We start from the raw sequence: 20,031 nt of genomic DNA on the forward strand, positions 1-20,031 counted from the left end.
AAAAAGAAAGAGAAAAACTCCAACCCAACACAGACTTTGAAATAACAAGCATATGACACGTGTATAAAGCTTTTCCAACTCCCAACGATCTAACCTTTCACACCAGCTACCATCAAAGACTTCTCGGGGCGGGGAAGCTGTGTGTAAACAGGTCATCCAAACTAGTGGTGAGCAAAAAACGAGTCCTGTGAGAACCCTCGCTGGCCCCATGACGTGCTTCCCCAGGCAGGCCACCCCAGGCAGGAGAGGGACCATCCCAGGAGTGTGGGGGGGGGGCGGTCTGCGGATCTAGTGTTGAGGCTACGGAGGAGGCAGGAAGGCAAAGACTAGAGAGATGAACAGAAATCAAGAGAGGGCAATCTTAAAGCACCTGTAGGAATCTGGGCCCTTTCTTTACTTTCTTTTCTTGTTTAAAGTTTAAGTCAGGAATCCTCAGACTTTCCTTGGTGACCAGACTGTTGTAATTCATGGCCTCCCCAAATCACTACTTTTGGGATGAGGACTTCAGGTGATTTCTGTGTAGACTGGAGAGCTATCCAGTTGGAACAACTCTTGTTTAAGATACAGTCAAGCCATTCCCCTCCCAAGAGGAGTCAAGGTTAGGAATCTGCTATTCGGTCACTGTGCTTTTGTCAGCGCAGATGTGGATGGAGGCAGGTGGCAGCCAGGACCCTCTGCTTTGCAACTGCCTGTTCTAAGGGGACCCTGAGCTCCCTGCCATGTGTTGTTCTGGAAGCAAACCCCAGTGAGCAGTGGAGTGATCAGCGCCGGGAGGACGGCCTCCTAACAGGTAGCAGGCCATCCCTGTGCATTCCAGTGTTGCTCTCTGTCGGGACGGGGAGCTGACTGGTAAAGATGTGTTGGCCAAACCTCTGTAAGAACCTTTATTAAGCATAGAGCACGGTGCCCAGAGAATCTTGGGGGTTTCCAAGAGCCACCCGGTGACTCATGGACAACATGTAGAGATAGTTACGTTGATGCCCAGGTTCCCATTATCTGCAAAGAGATGGGCTATGGCTGTGTCAAAAACGAGGCAGTCGCTGTTCATGATGGCCGCAGACACACCATCGTGGATGGAGCGTGGCGTGGCTTCCCAGGTCAGTCTCCGCCGGTTCCCGTTCAACTCCAGTCTGTAGGCAAAGTTCTCAGCCTGCTTGCGGGTGCCGATGAGCAGAACGATGGCAAAAAACTGCTGGTGGCCTTCATACTTCTCTTGTTTCTCCAGCACCAGCATGAAGTGATGGCCAAAACACGACTGCATCATCACCCAGTCGACAGCCCCTGGCAGGTTAATGTCTGTGGCTAGGAAAACGATGTCTTCTCCCTGCAGGGTGGTGATGCTCTTGTGGGCATGCATGAGATGGGACATGACGGCCTCCAGCGACCCCTGCCACTTGCACGAGGCACCGGGACAAGGGCAGGAGTAGGGACGATATTCACAAATGTCTTCATGCTCTGGCTTCTCTGTGTGGTGCAGAGTCAGGGAGCAGCCCGTGGTGGCATACTGCGAAGACACAAAGAAATACATGAACCCCTTCTCCTGACTTCCAGGCGTGGGAGCCTCGGTGAGGATCAGGCCACTCATGTTTCCTGGACTTAAACTGTATGTCATAAAGCAAATGGAAAATGAGATCCAGAGATAGGTTTATCTTGTTGCAAAACAAAACAAAACAAAAACAAACAAACAAAAAACCCTGAAATCCATGCACAGCTTTTTGTTTGTCTTTTCCATCAACATTTTGAAGATCCTTATTTCCAGGTTGAAGTCATGAGCCTGGGACTCTGTCCATGTCTCCCATACGGGGTGGCAGCAGTCCCACACACTGTTAAAAAGGTGAAAACTAGCTCCTCTTGCTATTAAATATCTCGAACAGAAATTTATGAGTCAACTTGACCCCTCTTATGTTTCATTATTTTTTTTTAAGAATGTAATTGTTTGGGCCTGGCACCACAGCCTAGTGGCTTAAGTCCTTACCTTGCACGTGCTGGGATCTCATATGGGTGCCGGTTCTAATCTCGGTGGCCCCACTTCCCATCCAGCTCCCTGCTTGTGGCCTGGGAAAGCAGTTGAGAATGGCCCAATACCGTGGGACCCTGTGCCCACATGGGAGACCCAGAAGAGACTCGGGCTCCTGGCTTAGGACTGGCTCAGCCCCAGCCTTTGCGGCTGCTTGGGGAGTGAATCAACAGATGGAAGATCTGTCTGTCTGTCTCTCCTCCTCTCTGTATATCTGTCTAATAAAAATAAATCTTATAAAAAAAGAATGCAGTGACAGTGGGTCAGGCAAGGCTTATTGTATGAGAATACTTGAAGAGTTCATGGAAACATAGAAATAAGTGTGGGGTGGGCATGTGGTGTGGCAGTGAAGATGCTGGTTGACACAGGTTCAAGCCTGGGTTCTGTTTCTGAGTCCAGCAGCAGGCAATGGCCACATGCCTGGGGGCCTGACTGTGTGGGAGACCTGGATGCAATTCCTCACTCCTGCCTTGGACCTGGCTCAGCTCTGCTGTGGTGGGCATTTGGACGGTGAGCCAGTAGGTGAACCTTAATCAATCAATCAATCTCTCTCTCTCTCCCCTCTTCCCCCTTTCTTTTCCCTCCTCCCTTCTTTCTGTGCCTTTCAAAACAAATTTAAAAAGTATTCTGGTGCAAGCACGTTAATAATCTGTGCACAATTTTTCATGGTACGTGTTTCCAGGAACTTGTTGAAGACTTTTCATAAGGTGTACTTGAACCCGTCTTATATCAAAATAAACTTATCTCAATTTCTATTTTTCACAAACTTTCTGAGGCTCCCTCTTGGTATTTGGTCTATTTTTGTTCACAGAGACCATTCTGTAGATGGTACACTTCTTTTGTCCCCTGCCATCCTTCTGGGCTTAAGCTGGTAGCTGGCAGGCAGGCCCTGGGCACAGCCATCCTTTGGCTCCCTGCTCTCAACAAGCGGAGTGAGCAGGGTGGGAATGAGGAGGGTTGGAGACCCCTCAACACTGCTGGACACATCACCCAGCCTTCAGCTTGGGGGGTGTTGCCCATACTTTCGGGGTAGTAAGAAAATAAACATATGCAAGAGCTCTTAGTAGCCTACCTGTCAGTTTGGTAAAAATGAGTAGACTCTGTCCCTCCTCTTGGGACCACTTCCTCAAGTTCAAAAGCACATATCTTCTTGACCACGTGTTCCCACCATAGGTGCAGGAGAAGGGGACGTGGCGAGTTTCCTGACAGTCAGGCTGCCCCTCTGACACTGCCTCTCTATTTGTGCTTGGGATGCCACTCCCATGGATAAATAGCACCTGCCACAGAAGAATCCACACTGGAGGAAATTGGAGTTCTGCTCCCAACCCTTACAAGACAGTGTTGATTCCTAGATACCAGATGGGGATCAGCCCACAAGCAGATACTTGCCCAGAGAACGATGCTGCCGTCCTGGTAAAATAAAGAAACCTGAGTCACCTTTTTCAGGTTAAACCAGACTTCAGTCTTCTACCTCTGGAATGCGGGTCAGCAGGCACACTGTCTGGCTTAGTCCCCACTCCACTGAGACACCCAGTAAGGGAAGGGTTGGCTCCTTCTTCCAAGGTGCTGTATCCAGTTGCCAAGAAACAAACCCCCAAACTCTGGGCTTGCTTCTCCTTCCCCTGCCAAATTATGCCTTAATTTCCTTAACTTTTCAAAAGTATATTTTATTGTCATTTTATTTTTTTTTAAAGATTCATTTTATTCTTATTACAAAGTCAGATATACTGAGAGGAGGAGAGCCAGAGAGGAAGTGGAGCTGCCAGGATTAGAACCAGCGGCCACATGGGATCAAGGCGAGGACCCTAGCCACCAGGCCACACCGCCGAGCCCTACTGTCATTTTATTTTAAAGGCAGAGAGATGCGGGGAGGAGAGAAAGAAGGAAAAAGGAAGGAAGGAAGGAAGTTAGCTAAGAAGTTAGGCCAGGCTCAAGCCTAGGGGCTCATGCTCAAACTGGGTCTCTCATGTGAGTGACAAGGTCTCACGTGCCTGAGCCATCAGCTGCATCCGGGGTCTGCTCTAGTAGGAAGGTGAAACTGGGGGTGGAACCAGGACTCAATCCTGGTTGAGACTCTGATGTCTTATAAACTTTTCTTTTGATAACCAGAAACGATCTTTCTTAAAGCATTATGGTAGACATTTCGATCAATATGCTCTAGAATGTCACAATATATAAATTATTTACACTAAAAAAAATTCAGAATGGAAAGCCTCCTAGGCAGGAGATAACAAAAATGTATTGATTTGGGTCAGGTTTTGATGGTATGTGCTACTGGATTTATGCATCCAAATGAAAATGATACGGTACTGCGTGTGTGAAGCGCACGCACAGGCCCACTGCGGATGTGTCAGACACAGCGGTAATTGACTCATCACTTTGCTCAATGAGATTCCGTGTGTTGAGGCATGGAGTAGGGCTGACAGTTACCACCAAAGTACATTTATTACAGCTGCAATCTAAGAGTTTCCATTTCTCCTATTTTCTTTTATAGCATGGGGCTTTTGGGAGCTCTCTCTTTTTTTAAAACAAGATTTCTGAGTCTGTCCTCGAGGTGCTCAGGCTGTAACGAGCCCCTCCATGGCTCACCCTTTTAATCATGGCAATCTCCATCCCTGAACTGATGGCTAATTTTGCTGAGATGGGAGCTGTGGTCAGGGTCTTTCTGTGCGGTGCTCCCCTCTGCTTTATCCTGTGGCTGCTCAAGCCGCCTGCTTTCACTTCCTGGTTGGTGTGGAGCTGAGCAATTAGGCCAGGGACATTCTGATGACACAGGGCAATCATTGCCTTCCCATCTCCAAGGGAGTAATGTACCAACCAGGCACACTTCTGTTGCTCCAGCACAAGCCACAGCCAGTTCAAGACCAGCCACTGCTGGCCGTGACACGTTAGCCACATGGCTCTGATTCTGAAGACAGAAGGACCAGCCTCGCTGGAATTCATTCTGGCTCTTCCCGGAAGGTCAGCACCAGCACAGAATATATTTGGGACTTCAATCCTATTAATTTTGGCCTGTATTTCCCTATCAGATTTTAAAACATCTGCAGCATGAGGTTTTGACTGAGTAATGTCTTGCCATAGGCTGTGTCTGGACAGAGGGTACATGGCTACACCGGTTTCTCGTGCTGAATGGGGTTGTGTTACACAGAAACTGCTCACAAGTCCCCCCACTCCCATGAACTTTAAGTAGGCCAAAGTATAACCAATTTTTAATTAGATATATATGTACATATATATGAAATGCAAAGAGATCCATGTGCCAGCTCACTGCCTACATACCCACAACCAGGCTAGGCCAGGCTGGATCAAAGATGGGAGTCAGGAGCTCAAGCCGAGTCCCCCACATTGGTGGCAGAGACCCAAGTACTTGAGCCATCACCTGCACCCTCTCTGGGTATGCCGAGAGCAGGCAGCCAGAATCCAGAGAATAGCCAGGACTTGAACTTGGCACTCCAGTGGCTATCCCAAGCAGCACCTTGTCCCTCGTCCAAATGCCTGATGAATTTATCATTAGCAACAAGTAGGCACTGAGCACTGTCTCCTTACAAACACTCGGTCACAGTCCCCAGGCGGCCACCCTGGCTTGGCAAGGGGCATGGCTTCAGGGGACCATGGCAGCTCACCCTCCCCTCACCCTCCCCACCCTCGAGCTGACTGCCATCTTGAACAGAAACTGGCAGAAATGTACCCTTGTTGACTTCGCTGATGAGAACTGCTTGTTCGTGTTTTTGAACCATGGGCTAATTTTGAAAGCCTGGGTGTAAAAAAATGTAATCACTGGGAGAACTAAATTTATTTACCCAGTGTCTTTACACTCTGTACCCTGACTTTAAAAGGCCCGAAGAAACAAGCTCCTATTAACTGTGTTTTAAATCTAGCTTGTACGTAAGGTTATAGGGACTGCTGATGGTCTGGGCGTGGTGGTGGGACACTGCTCTCCAGAGCTGTCTCTCTCACACACACAAAGACACACTCAGTCTCTAAACACAGCGAAGAACTGGCCTGGAACCTCGCAGCGTTCCCTGGCTGGCACGAGCTCTCAGGAGCTGACCCTGAAGATGTTTCGAAAAGGGCTGCTCACCCCAGCTGCCCAGGCGCAATCCTGGGAACAAGAAGAACTTGGGCAAAGGGCAAAACCAGAAAGTACAAACTGCACCCCTTCCCAAAGCCTTGAACCACTCCACGGGTATGGACTGCACGCTCACAGCCACTGTTTCTCATCTTGCAATCTTTTTAGAACCCTTACCATCCTGGAAGTGGTATTTATATTCTGAATTATTTGGTTCACCTTAGGAGCCACTCAGTCAGCCCTTCCTTCAACTCAAATATAGAAAAGAGAGAACCTCCCTAAATTACACAAATGGACGAGGCACTGTGTGGCATCTGTGGACGAAAAACCAAGGAGACCTCGCTGCAGCCTCTGTTAACTTAGATGGACATGTTTTCAGGCCGTGGTGCTACCTCTGCTTTTTTTTACACAAACTGGGCTTCAATCTTTTCCTTTCTTTCCATCCTGGGTAGGGATGTGCCTTTAGGAGTCTCGGAGCCACTTTCAGCATGACTGGATGAAAGATAATCTCTAAAAAGAAGGAATTTTAAACACCACTCCACTCCACTCTCATGCTTGCAGCATCTCAGTATGGTTCTGAAAGAACATTCCAGAGCACGATGGGTGTTCTGTCATGACCTTTGGGGCTGCCATTCAGGGACCAAAGAGAGAGGGCTTTATAGGGACAGCGGATTCCCCCCAAGACTGTAGGAAACTGTCTCCGGGCACCTGTGTGGGCAGTGCAAATCTCACTGGTCCTGGGCCTAGGCCTTGTGCCTGCCTGAAAATCTGCAAGGGGCTTGCCAGGGCCGTGCAGCCCCATCTCAGAGCACAGAGAGAGAGAGATCAGCTATGGCTGCTGACTTGGCAGCACCTCCAGTCAGGAAGGGCCACACGCTGCGACAGGCAACTTGAGCACGGTGGCCCCCTCTGTCCATTTTGTTTCTGCATTTTCAGTGATTTGTCAGCAGTGGTCCAAAAATACTCGATGGAAAGTTTCAGAAATAACTCCCAAGTTGTAAAGGGTACACCCTTCGGAGCACAGTGATGAAACCCGTGTGAGCCGTCCCTTTGTGCAGGATGTCCATGCCGATGCACTACTGGCCCTGTGCTATCCCGATGATGGCTCAGCAGCCCTCACACAGGACCCTCCTTCTGATGCATCGCACAAGGCCAAGAGCAGCAAATGCTGCCCAGAGCCTCAGCCTGTGGGCACCGGGTCGGCTGAATCCTCACGAGAGGGTCCAGATGAGCACCTGACAACAGTATATGCCAGTATGTTCTTGCAGCTCTCTTTTATTCTTGCCAATCCTTGTGTGTAATGTAGAAAGTAAACTTTATCATAGATGATGTAAGTACAGAAACAAACCTAGGATCTGGAACCATCTATCTTCTCCCTCAGGCCTCTGCTGGGGACACTGGGACAGACTTCCTGCTATGTAGGGGGAACTGCTACCGTATGCCAGTGACATAGCTGGGTGAAGCCAGAGGGCAGGGTAAGGAGGGAGGGGTGATGGCAGGTGCAGCCGGCTAGGTTGGTTCTACTGCAGGGTGAGAGGAGAGAGAGGTGGGACCTTGGCTGCCAGTTCAGGTTATTTCTGGGGTTTCTCCAGAGCGGCACTGCTGACAATTTGGAGCACAGGACGCGCCTGCTCAGCTCTGCTGTGCTTCAGTCGGCAGCAGCCACTCTTGATCCTCAGCCATGACGAGACAAGTCTCCAGCCACATGCAAACAAAGGACTCACAGATCCTGGCTTCCGGGCAGCCTCATTCCTGGCTGCAGGAGGGGTCCAGGCCTCACCAGGTGCTGCTGGTCCTTGCCCAGCCCCACAGGCCTCACCAGGATCCCTGAGAGATGCCAGCCTGACACACACCACAACTGGATCCATTGCAGAGCAGGGAAGTAGACCACGGAGTCACTCCCACCCGTTTTTACAGCCTAACACATCACAGGTACAGCCCTGCACCCTTCAGAAAGCAAACAAAGAACCCACATTTTGAGAAAAAGAAACCACAAAGATCTCCACTGGCTTTCTCCAACCCACCACTCCCACCCACTGCCCCCGCTCTCCCACACCGAGCCCCCCAGCCCACAGACACCTGGCCTATCTTCCTTGGTTTGCAAGGAGAAACCCAACCCCGGAGCCGCCATTCCTTAAGGAGTATGACACAGCTGCACCCCGCACCTCTCCCAGCAGCAGGAACTCCCCACTTGGCCGTGGCACCTGGCAAGAAGGTCCTGAGGAGGTCTCGGTTTTCATCCTCTGGCAAGGGCTCGCCCCGCCAGCTGGGAAGGCCTGTGTGTTTGGGCCAGGCCAAGGAGAGCTTTTCTGGAGACGCGGGGCTCCTCCTAGCAGTGCCCTGACAGCCCCTGGCGTCTCCGCAGTGATTGTGCCTGTGTGTGTTCTGAGACCTGCATACAGCTACAAAGGAGATTGCACCCTAGGGAAACTACCTGCTCGGTGCTTCAGTTTTGTCAGCCTCTCAAAGGACACACACACACACACACACACACACACACATACACACACACACACAGAGAAGCTCAAAACCAAAGGTGGCAAGGAAGGGAGGAGAAAATGGCCCAGGGAGATGAGAACTGGGGAAATGCTGCAATCCCTTCTCCGACTTGAGACACTCTCCCCGTTGCTGAAAGTCTTGAGCAAACATGCGCTGTACAGAAAGGCGCCCTATGACCCTTGTCTTTGGGGTCTTTGCAGAGAGCAGCAAATAGTTTCCAGTCTTTTCCTGGGTAGAAGACTCTAAGACTGTGCATGCTGGAATTGAGGAAAAATATTCCTTTTAATGTAAAAATACATCCACGGGGTACCTGTTATTTACTTGATAAACACAGTCACATTGTATTTGCTTATAAAATGAGTATATAAGCAAAATGACCTTTTGCTGCTGGGCTACAAGTGACTGGTTGAGAACAGTTCCTTCAATCTGTTTGCTGCAGCTCTCTTCCATGCAACTCAATAATTTCCTGCACCCACAGCAGCCAACACTGTCCTCCGACAGAGGCACCAGATGCAAGTCCCTCTCCGGGGACCACCCTGCCCCACCCGCTTTACCTCCTAGGAGATGAGCAACGTAGCCACCAGTGCCTCACTTAACGACACAAGAAAAACAAAACACAGCTTGTATTTTGTAGTTGATGCTCATGAACTTTCGGGTTAAATCCAAGAAATGGCTTTTTCTTTAACAGAGAAGCTGTAATGGCTACAAAATGCACGCTGATGGCAAAATGAGACGTGTGACCCTGGCCTGGGAAGCCGAACAGGCTACAAAGGACGTTGCTGGGGCAACCGCTGAAACTGGAGCCTGGATCATGAGTTAGATAATAGTACCTTGTACCTGTTAAGTTTCCTGATTTTGATAACTGTGCCATAATCATATATATATATAAAAGTCCTTGTTCTTAGGAAAAACCCTGTGCGGTACTTAAAAGAGGCAAGACATTTGTAATTTACATTCAGATGGTTTTAAAACATACATCTGAATGGAACGGATACAACTGGTAGAGGGAGAAAAAGGGTGAATCTAGAAAAGGCTATTTGGAATTTTAAAAATAGTCTTACTGTAACTCATGTGTAAGACTGAAGGCCTAACAAAACAAAAATGTATTCAAGAATCATTAAAAAAAAAAAGAAAAACCCAGGACTGAATTGGTCTATCCATCCTTCAAATGATAGATTTCTTAGGCAGAGGTGGTTGAAGAAATGAAGTTTTATCAAGCGTTTTTAAAAAAGAAAAATGTAACAGCAACTAAAGAGAATTGTTTTCCTTTATTGAGAGGCCCTTTTTGAAATTTTCAGTGACTCAGTAAAACCTGCAATGAAGACGTCAATTATCTTCATAACCAACGTCTCCTTGGCTGTCGCAGAAAACAGAGCATTCGGCAATTGTCTTGTGAGCCTTTTAAGAATCTGTAGGCAGCAGACAAGTGTGTGGTCACTGTAAGGTCGTCATCCACCACCCAGGGGTCCGGCTCATCCCACAGACCAGCGCTAGGAGTGAGAGTTACCAAAGCCCCCTTCCAGTGTTGGGGAGAAGCCAGAGACGGAAGCAGAGTTCTAGGAGGAGTTCAGATGCAAGGCAGAGGTCCTCACAGTCTGTGCTGAGCGACCAGCACACAATTAGGGGATTATGGGTTGAAGGTCCTGTCTTCTCAATATTTTCTTGATACTTATTCAGATAGAAGTTGCAGCCACACCTGGTATAGAGCCAAAGCATGATAAACTTCCATTTCAAGAAGCAGTTACACCAGGCCTTCTCTCTCTTTCAAAGGACTTTAGCAATTTAAAAATCTTAAGCCCAAAACTCCAGTGAATCATCTCAGGTTGTTTCCCAGTTTCTTTACGGGTCTGCTCATTTTGTTTATTGACTTACTGATTTCTTCTCTAGTTCTTGTCCTCACATGTTTGTTGATCAATGAATCCTCCACCTTACTCACTAAGTTAATTTTACATTAATGAGAAATCTTACTGTGGACCTTAGGACTTAAAAAAATTCAGTTGCATCTTGGACTTTTGGTTAAGATCAAGTGTTAAAAAAAATTAAACAGGCTTTGAGATCATGTAAGAAAAGTGTCTCTTCAGGCACTATGGATCTGGGCAGAGGATTCCAGCTTTTGAAATCTCTCACAGATTAGGAAACAACCATGTCCTGTCCTTCATCTGGCTGTTCCATTCCTCTTGCTTGACATGTGCTTATAACCTCCTGTGTGATCTTGAATCCACCACTCATCTCTTGACTACACTGAACAGGGCAGCGGACACAGTCAGGTATGTCCAGGTCCAGGCAACAAGACAGAGCGGTCATTGCAACTCGACCTGTAGCTGCCTAGCACCCTTCCAGCAGGAAGGTTAGCAGATTTTCACTTAAATGGTAAATTCCTCACCTCCCTCACAAGGCAGCATCCTGAGGGCATCCATCCTGCAGGAAGGGCTTTCAAAGACACCCACAGGCAAAGACAGTGGCAAACACTGTTACCAAACTGTGGTCAGACCGGAAAAATAACATCTCATTTTACTTTTGCACCTTTCTCCTGGGAAAGGTAATTCCAACAAAAATCTTGGGCTTTTGACCACGTCATGTCATGTTTTTTTGTCTGCCCAAGGCCAGTGAGCAGGCAAAAACCTGTGGTGTGAGAGGCCCAGTTCTGCAAGGTCCCTCCCAGAGGGGTAGCTTCAAGGAAATCCAAACATCACGTGGAGAGCCAGTGGGAGCCGCTGTAGCTCCCAGCCTCCCAGTGCGCTGCCCAACCTCTGCTAGCATGACTACCCAGGTACACTGTGCCCCTCAGCAACCTTTTTCTCCCCCAAAATGTATCAACCTTGGAGCCTGGCAGATCAGAACTTTGGATACCCATTGTCTTACTTAGACAATGACTCCTCTAAAAATCGTCATCTATCTGAAGCTCAAATATAACCTTGTTTCTGTATTTCACAGGCCACCCTAAGAAGAGGGCCACTCTGTTAGCCAACTCTGGGCTGAGGATACAACAGAAATAAACATTAAGAAAATCAGAAGGGTAATTAGCACTCAGTATTGGAGACCCTGTGAAGAAATGGGCACTCAAATGAAAGTGATTCCAAGACAGACAGCAATCCGACTCCAGTAGCTGGAGTTTAGGTTTCTGTTTAGGTTAACTGTCTAGAAACCAACTCTTTTTTTTTCTTTTATTTTATTATTTTTAAATAATCTTTCTTAGTTGATTAGGGAACACAGTGTCAAGGGCTACAGGGTGAAAGTGGGTAATACCATTGTTTCCACATCAATATCATTTTACCCTGTATCTGGGGTCAGGGAAAAAAACAAAGGGAAAAGCCCCACCCAACCTCCCACCCATCCCAGATCCCCAACGGGAGGCGTGCTCTGAGGGTCCTGCTCATACACTTTTGATAGTTCATCAGTTCTGGATTGCTGCCAATCTCTCAGTTCCAATCGCAATGAAGCCTATTCAGAATCCACTGGCTGACAGCTAGAAACCAACTCTTAGGAAACTATTTTCTTTTGCATAAAGAGTCAATGATAGCAGTTTTTAGCCACAGTAAGGGGATACAACAACTGGGGGCAGGTGTTTAGTGGGGACTGCTTGGAATGCCTGCGGCTCGCATCATGAATGCCTGGTTTGCATCCTGGCTCCCCTATTCTCAGTGTGCACCTGAGAGGCCCGCAGGGGATGGCTTAGGTTTTAGGGTCTCTGTCATTAACATGGGAGACCTGGATTGAGTTCAACTCCTGCTGACTTCAGCTAAGCCCAGTGCTTCTTGTGGGAATTTAGGGAGTGAACCAGTGAATGAAAAATCTCTCTCTTTGTCTTTCAAGTAAAACACTGACATTTACAGAAAAAAGAAACAAAGCAACTTCAAAATGGACATGAGCTAAAGCTTGATTAAATAAATAACTACAGTACTTCTAGGGAATTGCAATATTATGTACTCATTAAGCATGACTTTAAGGAACATACATCAATGTGAAAAGTAGACACAACGTGTTAAGTGGAAAAAAAAAAAACAGGCCATGAAATAATGTATACAAGGGGATTCCCAATCTTACCTACTTTTTTTTTTTAAATTTTGAATGAAAAACTCCATTGATCTGGAGGTTAATTTGCAAGCATATATGTGAAATGCTATAGCTGTTTTTTTCTAGGTAGGGGGAATCATAGAGACTTCTAATTTTTTTTACTACCTTCTACATGTTCTGTCTTTTAAAATGGCAAATTTAAATTGTGTCAAAAAATACAAAATATAATGCGTTTTAAAATGGGACCTAGTCTAACCAGGCTTTCCCGTTTTAAAAGCAGTCAAGCAATGGGATGGGACAAAGCCCCATTACTGAAAAGCCAAAGTCAGGGCCAGCTTCCACAGCTATGTGAAATTCTGTGTGAAAATCAGGAAGATTCCTTTTATTGTTTCTCAAGTTTATGCCTGGGCCTTGGTTGTTTTCGGCCAGTTTCTAACCGTGGACACAGATTTAGTGCCACCATCCTCACAAACAACCTTCCATCAGCCCATGGGCCAATGAGCCATGGTGACTTTGGTGGGCATGGAGGGGTCTGGCCTAGTGGGGCTCTACCTTTATCAGTCCAGAGGGTTAAAACAGCACGCAGGCCCACTCATTTGACAGAGATCCTTGATTCATTTCTACAATGTCTATGCCCCCGACCTGGGACGATGGGTAAACTTTTGTCCCACAGACGCTGTGGTCTAAAGGTCATAACATAACATTTTTACCGAACTGGAATGAAGAAAACAAGAATTTCCTAAGTTTTAAGAAACCAGTGATGAAAGATGGGCATTTGGGGCAAAGGGGATGAATTTCTGCTAGAAATTTTTTTGTATCTTTCAGAGGCTTTACAAAGAAACTTAAAGACACAATTAGTTTAGAAAACTTTTTTTCCTTTAGAACATGTCCAGGGTAGAGTTACATGCAAATATTCCAGGTGGGATCATGCTCTGGGAAACCCGCCCTCAATCCACAGCAGATGCTGGATGCTGTGGCTGGTTCAGCTAATGTGTGGCAACTATGAGCCCTTGAATACATCAGAACAAGAAACGACATTGCTATTTATTTATTTATTAAGATTTATTCATTTTTATCAGAAAGATTTACAGACAGAAGGAGAGAGAGAGAAAGAAAAATCCTCATTCTGTTGGTTCATTCCCCAAGTGGCCGCAAAGGCCAGAGTTGAGCCGATCCAAAGCCAGGAGCCAGGAAATTCCTCCAGGTCTTCCCCAGGGGTGCAGGATCCCAAAGCCTTGGGCCGTCCTCCACTGCTTTCCCAAGCCACAGGCAGGGAGCCGGAAGAAAAGTGGAACAGCTGGGTGATGAGCCCACGCTCATAGGGGATCCCGGCATGTGCAAGGTGAGGACTCCAGCCATCAGGCCACCATGCTGGGCCCAAAAAATGCCATTTCTTGTGAATTTTGATGTTTTACATAAACCACTCCAGCCAAATTAACCTGATACTTTATGGCGAGAATTCAATGAGCACTTTCAAGCTCAGTGAACCAGATCAGAGGCTCCGCACGTGCTGGCAGCCACAGTTTGGCCCATGTTCACGGTTGGCCTGCAAGTGCTGGCTGTCAACTTGAATTAGGCCAGTGTTGGGGGGATGGTGGGGGGAAACTGAGATATCCAATGCAAAAAGACCCATATTTTAGGCTTTTCTTGACAAATTCTGAAGGTCTGGCATGACTGCATTCACATGTCTACCACTACCAATCTGCTGTAGCTGGGTAAGGGATGCCCTCTTTGAAGGTGGCACCTGATCGCATCTATCACCTCGTTGCTCCTTGAGGTCTCCTGGGCCTGAAAAGCATGTGTCGGGCCTCTCGCCCTCACCGTCACTGGTCCCTGCTGGTATTCTTGCAGTTTGTCCATTGGACTAGTAGCAGCCACCCAGAGGGCTTTTTGAACCTTTCTACTGTCTGACTTGGTTTTTAGGAAACAAAACTATATGATCACAATGTGCTCACAGGGAAGACTTCCCTCCCAATGGAATCATTACTTGGAGGTCTGGTAGATTTACACATACTAGAAAATTTCAGAAAGGACAAAGAAAGCAGAAAAGAAAAATGTATTGGGATAAGTAGGCTGGGGTGGTTTAGCACTTCCTACAGTTATGGAAAGAAACACTTGGCTAGCACCAAAATGTTCTGTTGTGTGGTAAAACACTGGTTGAATCATATGTCAAGCTTCACTTTTCCCTTTTACCTACACTTCACCAGAGGTGTTGAAGACACAGGGACAGGATGTTGAAAGTTCTCAGGTGTGAAAAAGTCATAGGTCACAAAATGGACTCAAACTATCTTAGGTGGGAGACAGCCATGTTCTTATGAAAGGAGACCAGAGCTTCTGATGCATCGCAAGTGCTGGCAACACGCTGGCCTGCACATCACGGCCCCACACCTGTGTAAGACAGATTTGACAAACTGTCCAACTGCTGGGTGGGCCAACTGAAGCGTGAACAGTTTAGAAGTGGGAAGAAAATCAGGTTGTAACCCCATCCACCAATCCCCACCTTCCCATTCAACATGCCCTATAAAATTCTTTTTGGTGGTGACCCTACACGTTATGCTGTTGGGATGTTCCCACCAGAGGCCCATGTGGTGAACGTATCTAACTACTTGTATTCCTGCTGTCAACCTTGACTTAGGACTTTTTGTATAAACTCAGATCCAAAGTCCCTGTGTAGTAAAGAACAATACAGAGGAGGCATGCATTTGGGGTTCATGGGTTAGCCTGCTTCTTGGCTGTGTGACTACACAAGTCAAGTGACCACTATTCTACCAGCATGGACTTTTTTCGAGTGACCAAAGTGCAAACCAACAATAGCCAGACCAGGTGCCACAAGTAGTGGCACAGGATACCCAGGAACATCCCACATAGCCTCGCTCCATAGAAGTCAACAAGTGTGAGCCTTCATCTGTGGATAGCAACACCAAGATGCCCAGAGGACTCGTAAGGGAACAGGATCTGTGCTTGTGGGCCCTGGGGAGCTAGGCTAGGGACTTCACACAGCAGTGTTCTGCTCACAGGAGCCAGCCCAGAAGAGACATTCTGAGAACTCGTGGGGACGTGGGCGGGGGGGGGGGGGTGCTTGACACTTTCTCTGATTCCCAGGAACCTCAAGCTGCAGGCCAAAGGGCTAGGCACACACTGAGCTGGCCTGGACACTGAAGGGCAGGCGTTTGGCAACATGGTAAAGACGTTGCTTGGCATACCCCCAACTCCTCGCTGAACATCTGTGGTTCGAATCCTGCCTCTGCTTTCAATTTCAGCTTCCTGCCCTGTGAGGCAGCAGTGATGGTGCCAGTACCTGGGTGGCCTGCCACACTCCTATGAAAAACCTATATCCATTTCCTGACTCATGCCCTGGTTACTGCGGGCAGCTGGGAGTTGGAAGAGATGGATGGAAGACTTCTCTGTCTCTACCAATCCCTGCCTTTCAAATAAGCAGCAACTAAATACAGTTAAAATACATAAGTTTGACACAGGCTTTACCATTCCCTGTCGCTTGTCCTTTTCCATGCTAATTTGTCTTTGTTGCCTTCCAGGCCTCTTTACATATATCCAAGTTTAATCTATCCATCCTAATAGGGTGGGTTGCCCTGTCAATAGTTAGGATTACTGATGAGGCATTCACACTCCAGCTTTCTCTCTCTCAGTCTCTCTCTGTGTCTCTCTGTCTGTCTCTCTCTCTCTCTCTCTCTCACACACACACACACACACATGACCCCAAGCTAACATTAGAAGCCTGAACTAGTCCACAGAAGAAACACTGACCCTTTCCAGTTTCAGCTCGCCAAGTGATGGCTTTGTCAGATTGCATTCTTACAGAACACAGACTTGGAAAAATCGATGACATACATAAAAAGGCTTGCTATTCCCGATTCCCAAGAGAGGCACTCTGGAAGAATGACTTCACTAACCGGCTACACATTAAGAACATATGCTTCCACAGGAACCAAGGTTCTAGACTCGAAAACTGCAACTCTACACAGCACACAGCCTGCTGTGACTGTGGCCTGCCTTTTCTCTCGGGACCAATTTAATTCTCTTGGGAGTGCGATTTAAAATAGAAGTTGGGACACTGACATAGCAAATGTTCATGTGTGAACTAAAATCCACTCGAAGCCATTTCTTCAGTTAGCCATGGGAGGCTTAGATTCAGAGTAGCAGCATCATGTGACCTGCAAGGTGCAGAGGGCCCTTGAAACAGCTCTGTCAAGGCAGCTATAGCTAGGACTTAAATGACCAAAATGACAGCAGGATAATTTGTAAGCAACTAATCTGTGTGGCCCTGAATGATGTTACAAATAGCCAACACTCTTGGCAGAAGAAAAGGTTTACCAACCTCCCCTGGTTTACAGAAAAGTGAGGGTTTGAAACAGGAGCTCCCCCCAAATCCCTTGGGGGCATCCTCTTACTCCCCATAACACACACATCACAAAGTATCCACGACGACAAGGACCATTCAATCTTCTTTAATCACCAGGCTGTCACATTCTTCATGACCTTGAGTATGAAAATACTTCATTTAAATTTTATGAGAAATGAAGGGCTGAGTGAGTTAATGGGCATTATATGAGGAGGGGCTCAAAGCAGTCATTTATTAAGGCCTCAAGAAACAACCATAGTCCAAACCCTTATTTGAATACACTATTTTAATCCCCACTTGTGGCAGAGCAGGAGACCAAATTAGATCACTAATTTTATGATGTAAGTTCCAAGTCTGAGCCCTTGGGTGGATTCTTTCTAATTTAAAAATGAGCTCTTGCCCTATGTATATGAAAAAAGGAGATACGCAAGACAGCGGGAGTGGCCAAAGAGGCAAAACAGTTACTTTTAACAACATTATTTCCACTTCGAAGTAGATTAACTTGATGGTAGAGCTCTACGTTAAAGGAACATGGACAGGTAAGGGTGTGTAACTGCTCCTGGGGTTTCTAACAGAAGGCATACACATGTTAGACAATGACCACATGGCACAGAACTCCATTTCAAATACATTAAGGTCATGCCAGTTTGCAGACATTACACAGTATGAAATAACATCCATTAGGAAGACCAGGGTGTAGAGGTTATTTCTGTAGAAAAACATGGGGTGAGTACCAAAAAGTCCTCTGGCCACACAACCAAGTATGGTTTACAACGTCTACATCGCCTCACCCCAAGGCTGGACTTGCTTTTCTTTTCCTAACCTTGTTTTCATCCTGTTTTGTACAAAAATGCAGCCACAACGCCTCAGTCTGGAAGGCTGGGCGCGGGGAAGGCGTGGCTTGCTGGGTTTTCTGGTTGCTGGAGGCAACCAGGCTCAGGGATCCCCCACTTTTTTTTCCCAGCTACACTCCTGAGAGCGCCCACGTGTCGGGTGTGTGCAGATGGTGGGCGCGGGGCGCATGAGGAAGCCAGTGCCAGGACTGCCAGGCCAAGTGATGGTAAAGGGTGCCTTCAGCTCCTACGTTCCCTCCCTCTTCAGACCCCACGGGGGCCACCTAGTCCAAGTTTTACTACCACAGCCGACACAGGCTGTGTTGGGTTCCCACCGCCTGCCAGGCAGAAATTCGGGTTCAGTACTCGTTCCAAGCGACTCCCAAAGTGGACAGGTGGGCTTGAGGGAGGAGGGGAGTGGCCACAGGTGTAAACACTGTCCCCCACCTCAAGCCCACCTTTACACAAGAAAGGTGTCCCCTCTTTTCGGGGCCTGCGAAGGACTGGAGGACACCCGAGTTTGGCAGGTCCCAGGCTTACCTTGCAAGGAAACAGGACTGCCGAGGCCACCTTCTCCATAGCCAGGTTCCTGATGCTGGGTGTCAGGGCACCCCTGCACGTCGGGCAGCAGCTCAACTTCTGGCGGCATTGGTTACACACCAGGTGCCCGGCCTGGCACTGCAGGATGGGAGGCAGGACATAGTCAAAGCAGACCGGGCACTCGAAGAGCGAGGTCAGCTCGTGGTGCTGCGGGGACACTGCTCCGGCCCCGCCACCACCTCCACCGCCGCCGGGGCCCGAGATCACCGCCGCCGCGGCGGGCACCGCGGACGAGCCGGGGCCCGCAGCCGAGATGGTGGCGGCGGCCGGGGGCGCAGCCGGAGACGAAGTGTGCTGGGGCTGCGGCGGCGGCTGTTTGCTGCAAGGTTTGTTAGCGCTGGGGCCGGTGGAGGACGGGCGGCTCATCGCGCTCCGAGCCCACCATGGAACTGCGGGCGCCTGCCTGCCTGCCGCGGGGCCGCCCGGGTCAAGGCGGTGCGCGCCCCGCGGGCGGCAGGCTCCGGGGCAACGCCACGGCGCCCAGCCCGGGACGGCGGGTCACCGGGGCGCTCAGCTCTCGGCAAGGAGGTGGGTCGGGCCGGGTCCGGGCTGCGCAGACGCCCTCCGCAGCCCCCGGGACGTTCCGAGGAGCCCTGGCGCGTTCTCCGCGGCGCGGTGCCTTCCTCTCGCAGGCGTACGGGGCCCGACCCCGGAGCGGCGCGCAGATCCCGGCCCAGCAGCTCCAGGAGCGGCCGCTGACGCAAGCCCCGGGGGCGCGCGCGGACGTGACGCCTGGACACGTGTGCGGCCGCCCAGGCGCGCGGGGACTGGCAGAGCCACCCTGCGCCCCGGCGTGGGCTCCGCCCGGCTCCAGCTCCCGGCGCCGGGGGCGGCCCAGCGCGGGCGCTTCCTGCTGGGGCTGCGGCGAGCCCGACCCACTCGCCACCGCCGCCGAGGCCGCCGCCGCGCGGGGTCGCCCTTTGCAGGTCCGGGCTAGGGGAGGACCGTCCTCCCCCGTCCCTTGGCCACACCCTGGGTAGCCTCGGCGACCCGGTTGGAACCAGAAAGGCTACTTTACACAGGAGCGCGCGGGGGCGTGGTCGGGGGCGGGACGGCACGCGAGCTGGCAGGAGGCGGACGCGGGCGTCCGGGACGGGTCGGAAAAACCCGGAGGTTTCTCTCCCCTGCGATGAGTCACCAGCACGCGCGGGGTTGGGGAGGAGACTGTACGACGTGGGGTCAGGATCAGGGGCTGGATCTGCAGCCGGCAGCCGGCAGCCGGCAGCCGGCAGCCGGACCCCGGGCTGGGCAGTCAAGGGCCGGATTGGGCTACTCCGTGGACCTGCCTCCCCGGAGGCTGCCTGGTGGAATTTGCAGAGCAGGCCCGGGGTGGGATCGCGGTGACCAAGGCGAGTTTTGAGATTGCTTGGGCTCACGCCGGAAACGCGTGAGGCGGAGGAAGACAGCTGGTGTCTGGCTAAGTAGTGTGCCGGGCGCGTGAGGACCCGTTGGAAGGACTCTGGCCACGCGTTGCCCGAGGAGCACTCCGGAGCCTGGCGCAAGCCACATGCTTGTTCAGTGTTTTTAACACTGAACTCTAGGGGTTTTTACTCTTCTCTGTGCTTGCTTGAATATGGACGCGGGAGTTGGGGGAACTGGCTACTTAGGAATTGGCTAATCTTTGTGGGACAGGAGTTTG

General features: G+C 49.5%; 1 protein-coding gene across 1 annotated transcript; it reads right to left on the reverse strand.

Moving 5' to 3' along the window:
• Positions 1–386: 386 nt before the first annotated feature.
• SIAH2 (siah E3 ubiquitin protein ligase 2) lies at positions 387–19,355 on the reverse strand. The gene is made up of 2 exons (XM_004597694.4): positions 18,333–19,355; positions 387–1,504 (listed from the first exon to the last, which is right to left on the reverse strand). The coding sequence occupies exons 1-2, from the start codon at positions 18,756–18,758 to the stop codon at positions 947–949; spliced, it is 984 nt and encodes a 327-aa protein (XP_004597751.1). The 5' UTR covers positions 18,759–19,355; the 3' UTR covers positions 387–946.
• Between the last annotated feature and the right edge of the window lie 676 nt (positions 19,356–20,031).

This window comes from Ochotona princeps, chromosome 3, assembly GCF_030435755.1.
Source record: "Ochotona princeps isolate mOchPri1 chromosome 3, mOchPri1.hap1, whole genome shotgun sequence".
NCBI lineage: Eukaryota > Metazoa > Chordata > Mammalia > Lagomorpha > Ochotonidae > Ochotona > Ochotona princeps.

What these genes read in the sequence shown, in the direction of transcription:
- SIAH2 (XM_004597694.4), bottom strand. Translation starts at nt 18,758, where the DNA reads ATGAGCCGCCCGTCCTCCACCGGCCCCAGCGCTAACAAACCTTGCAGC. An exon ending in CAGTCCTGTTTCCTTGCAAG is followed by an intron (nt 1,505 to 18,332) that starts GTAAGCCTGGGA and finishes GTGTCTTCGCAG; the next exon opens with TATGCCACCACGGGCTGCTC.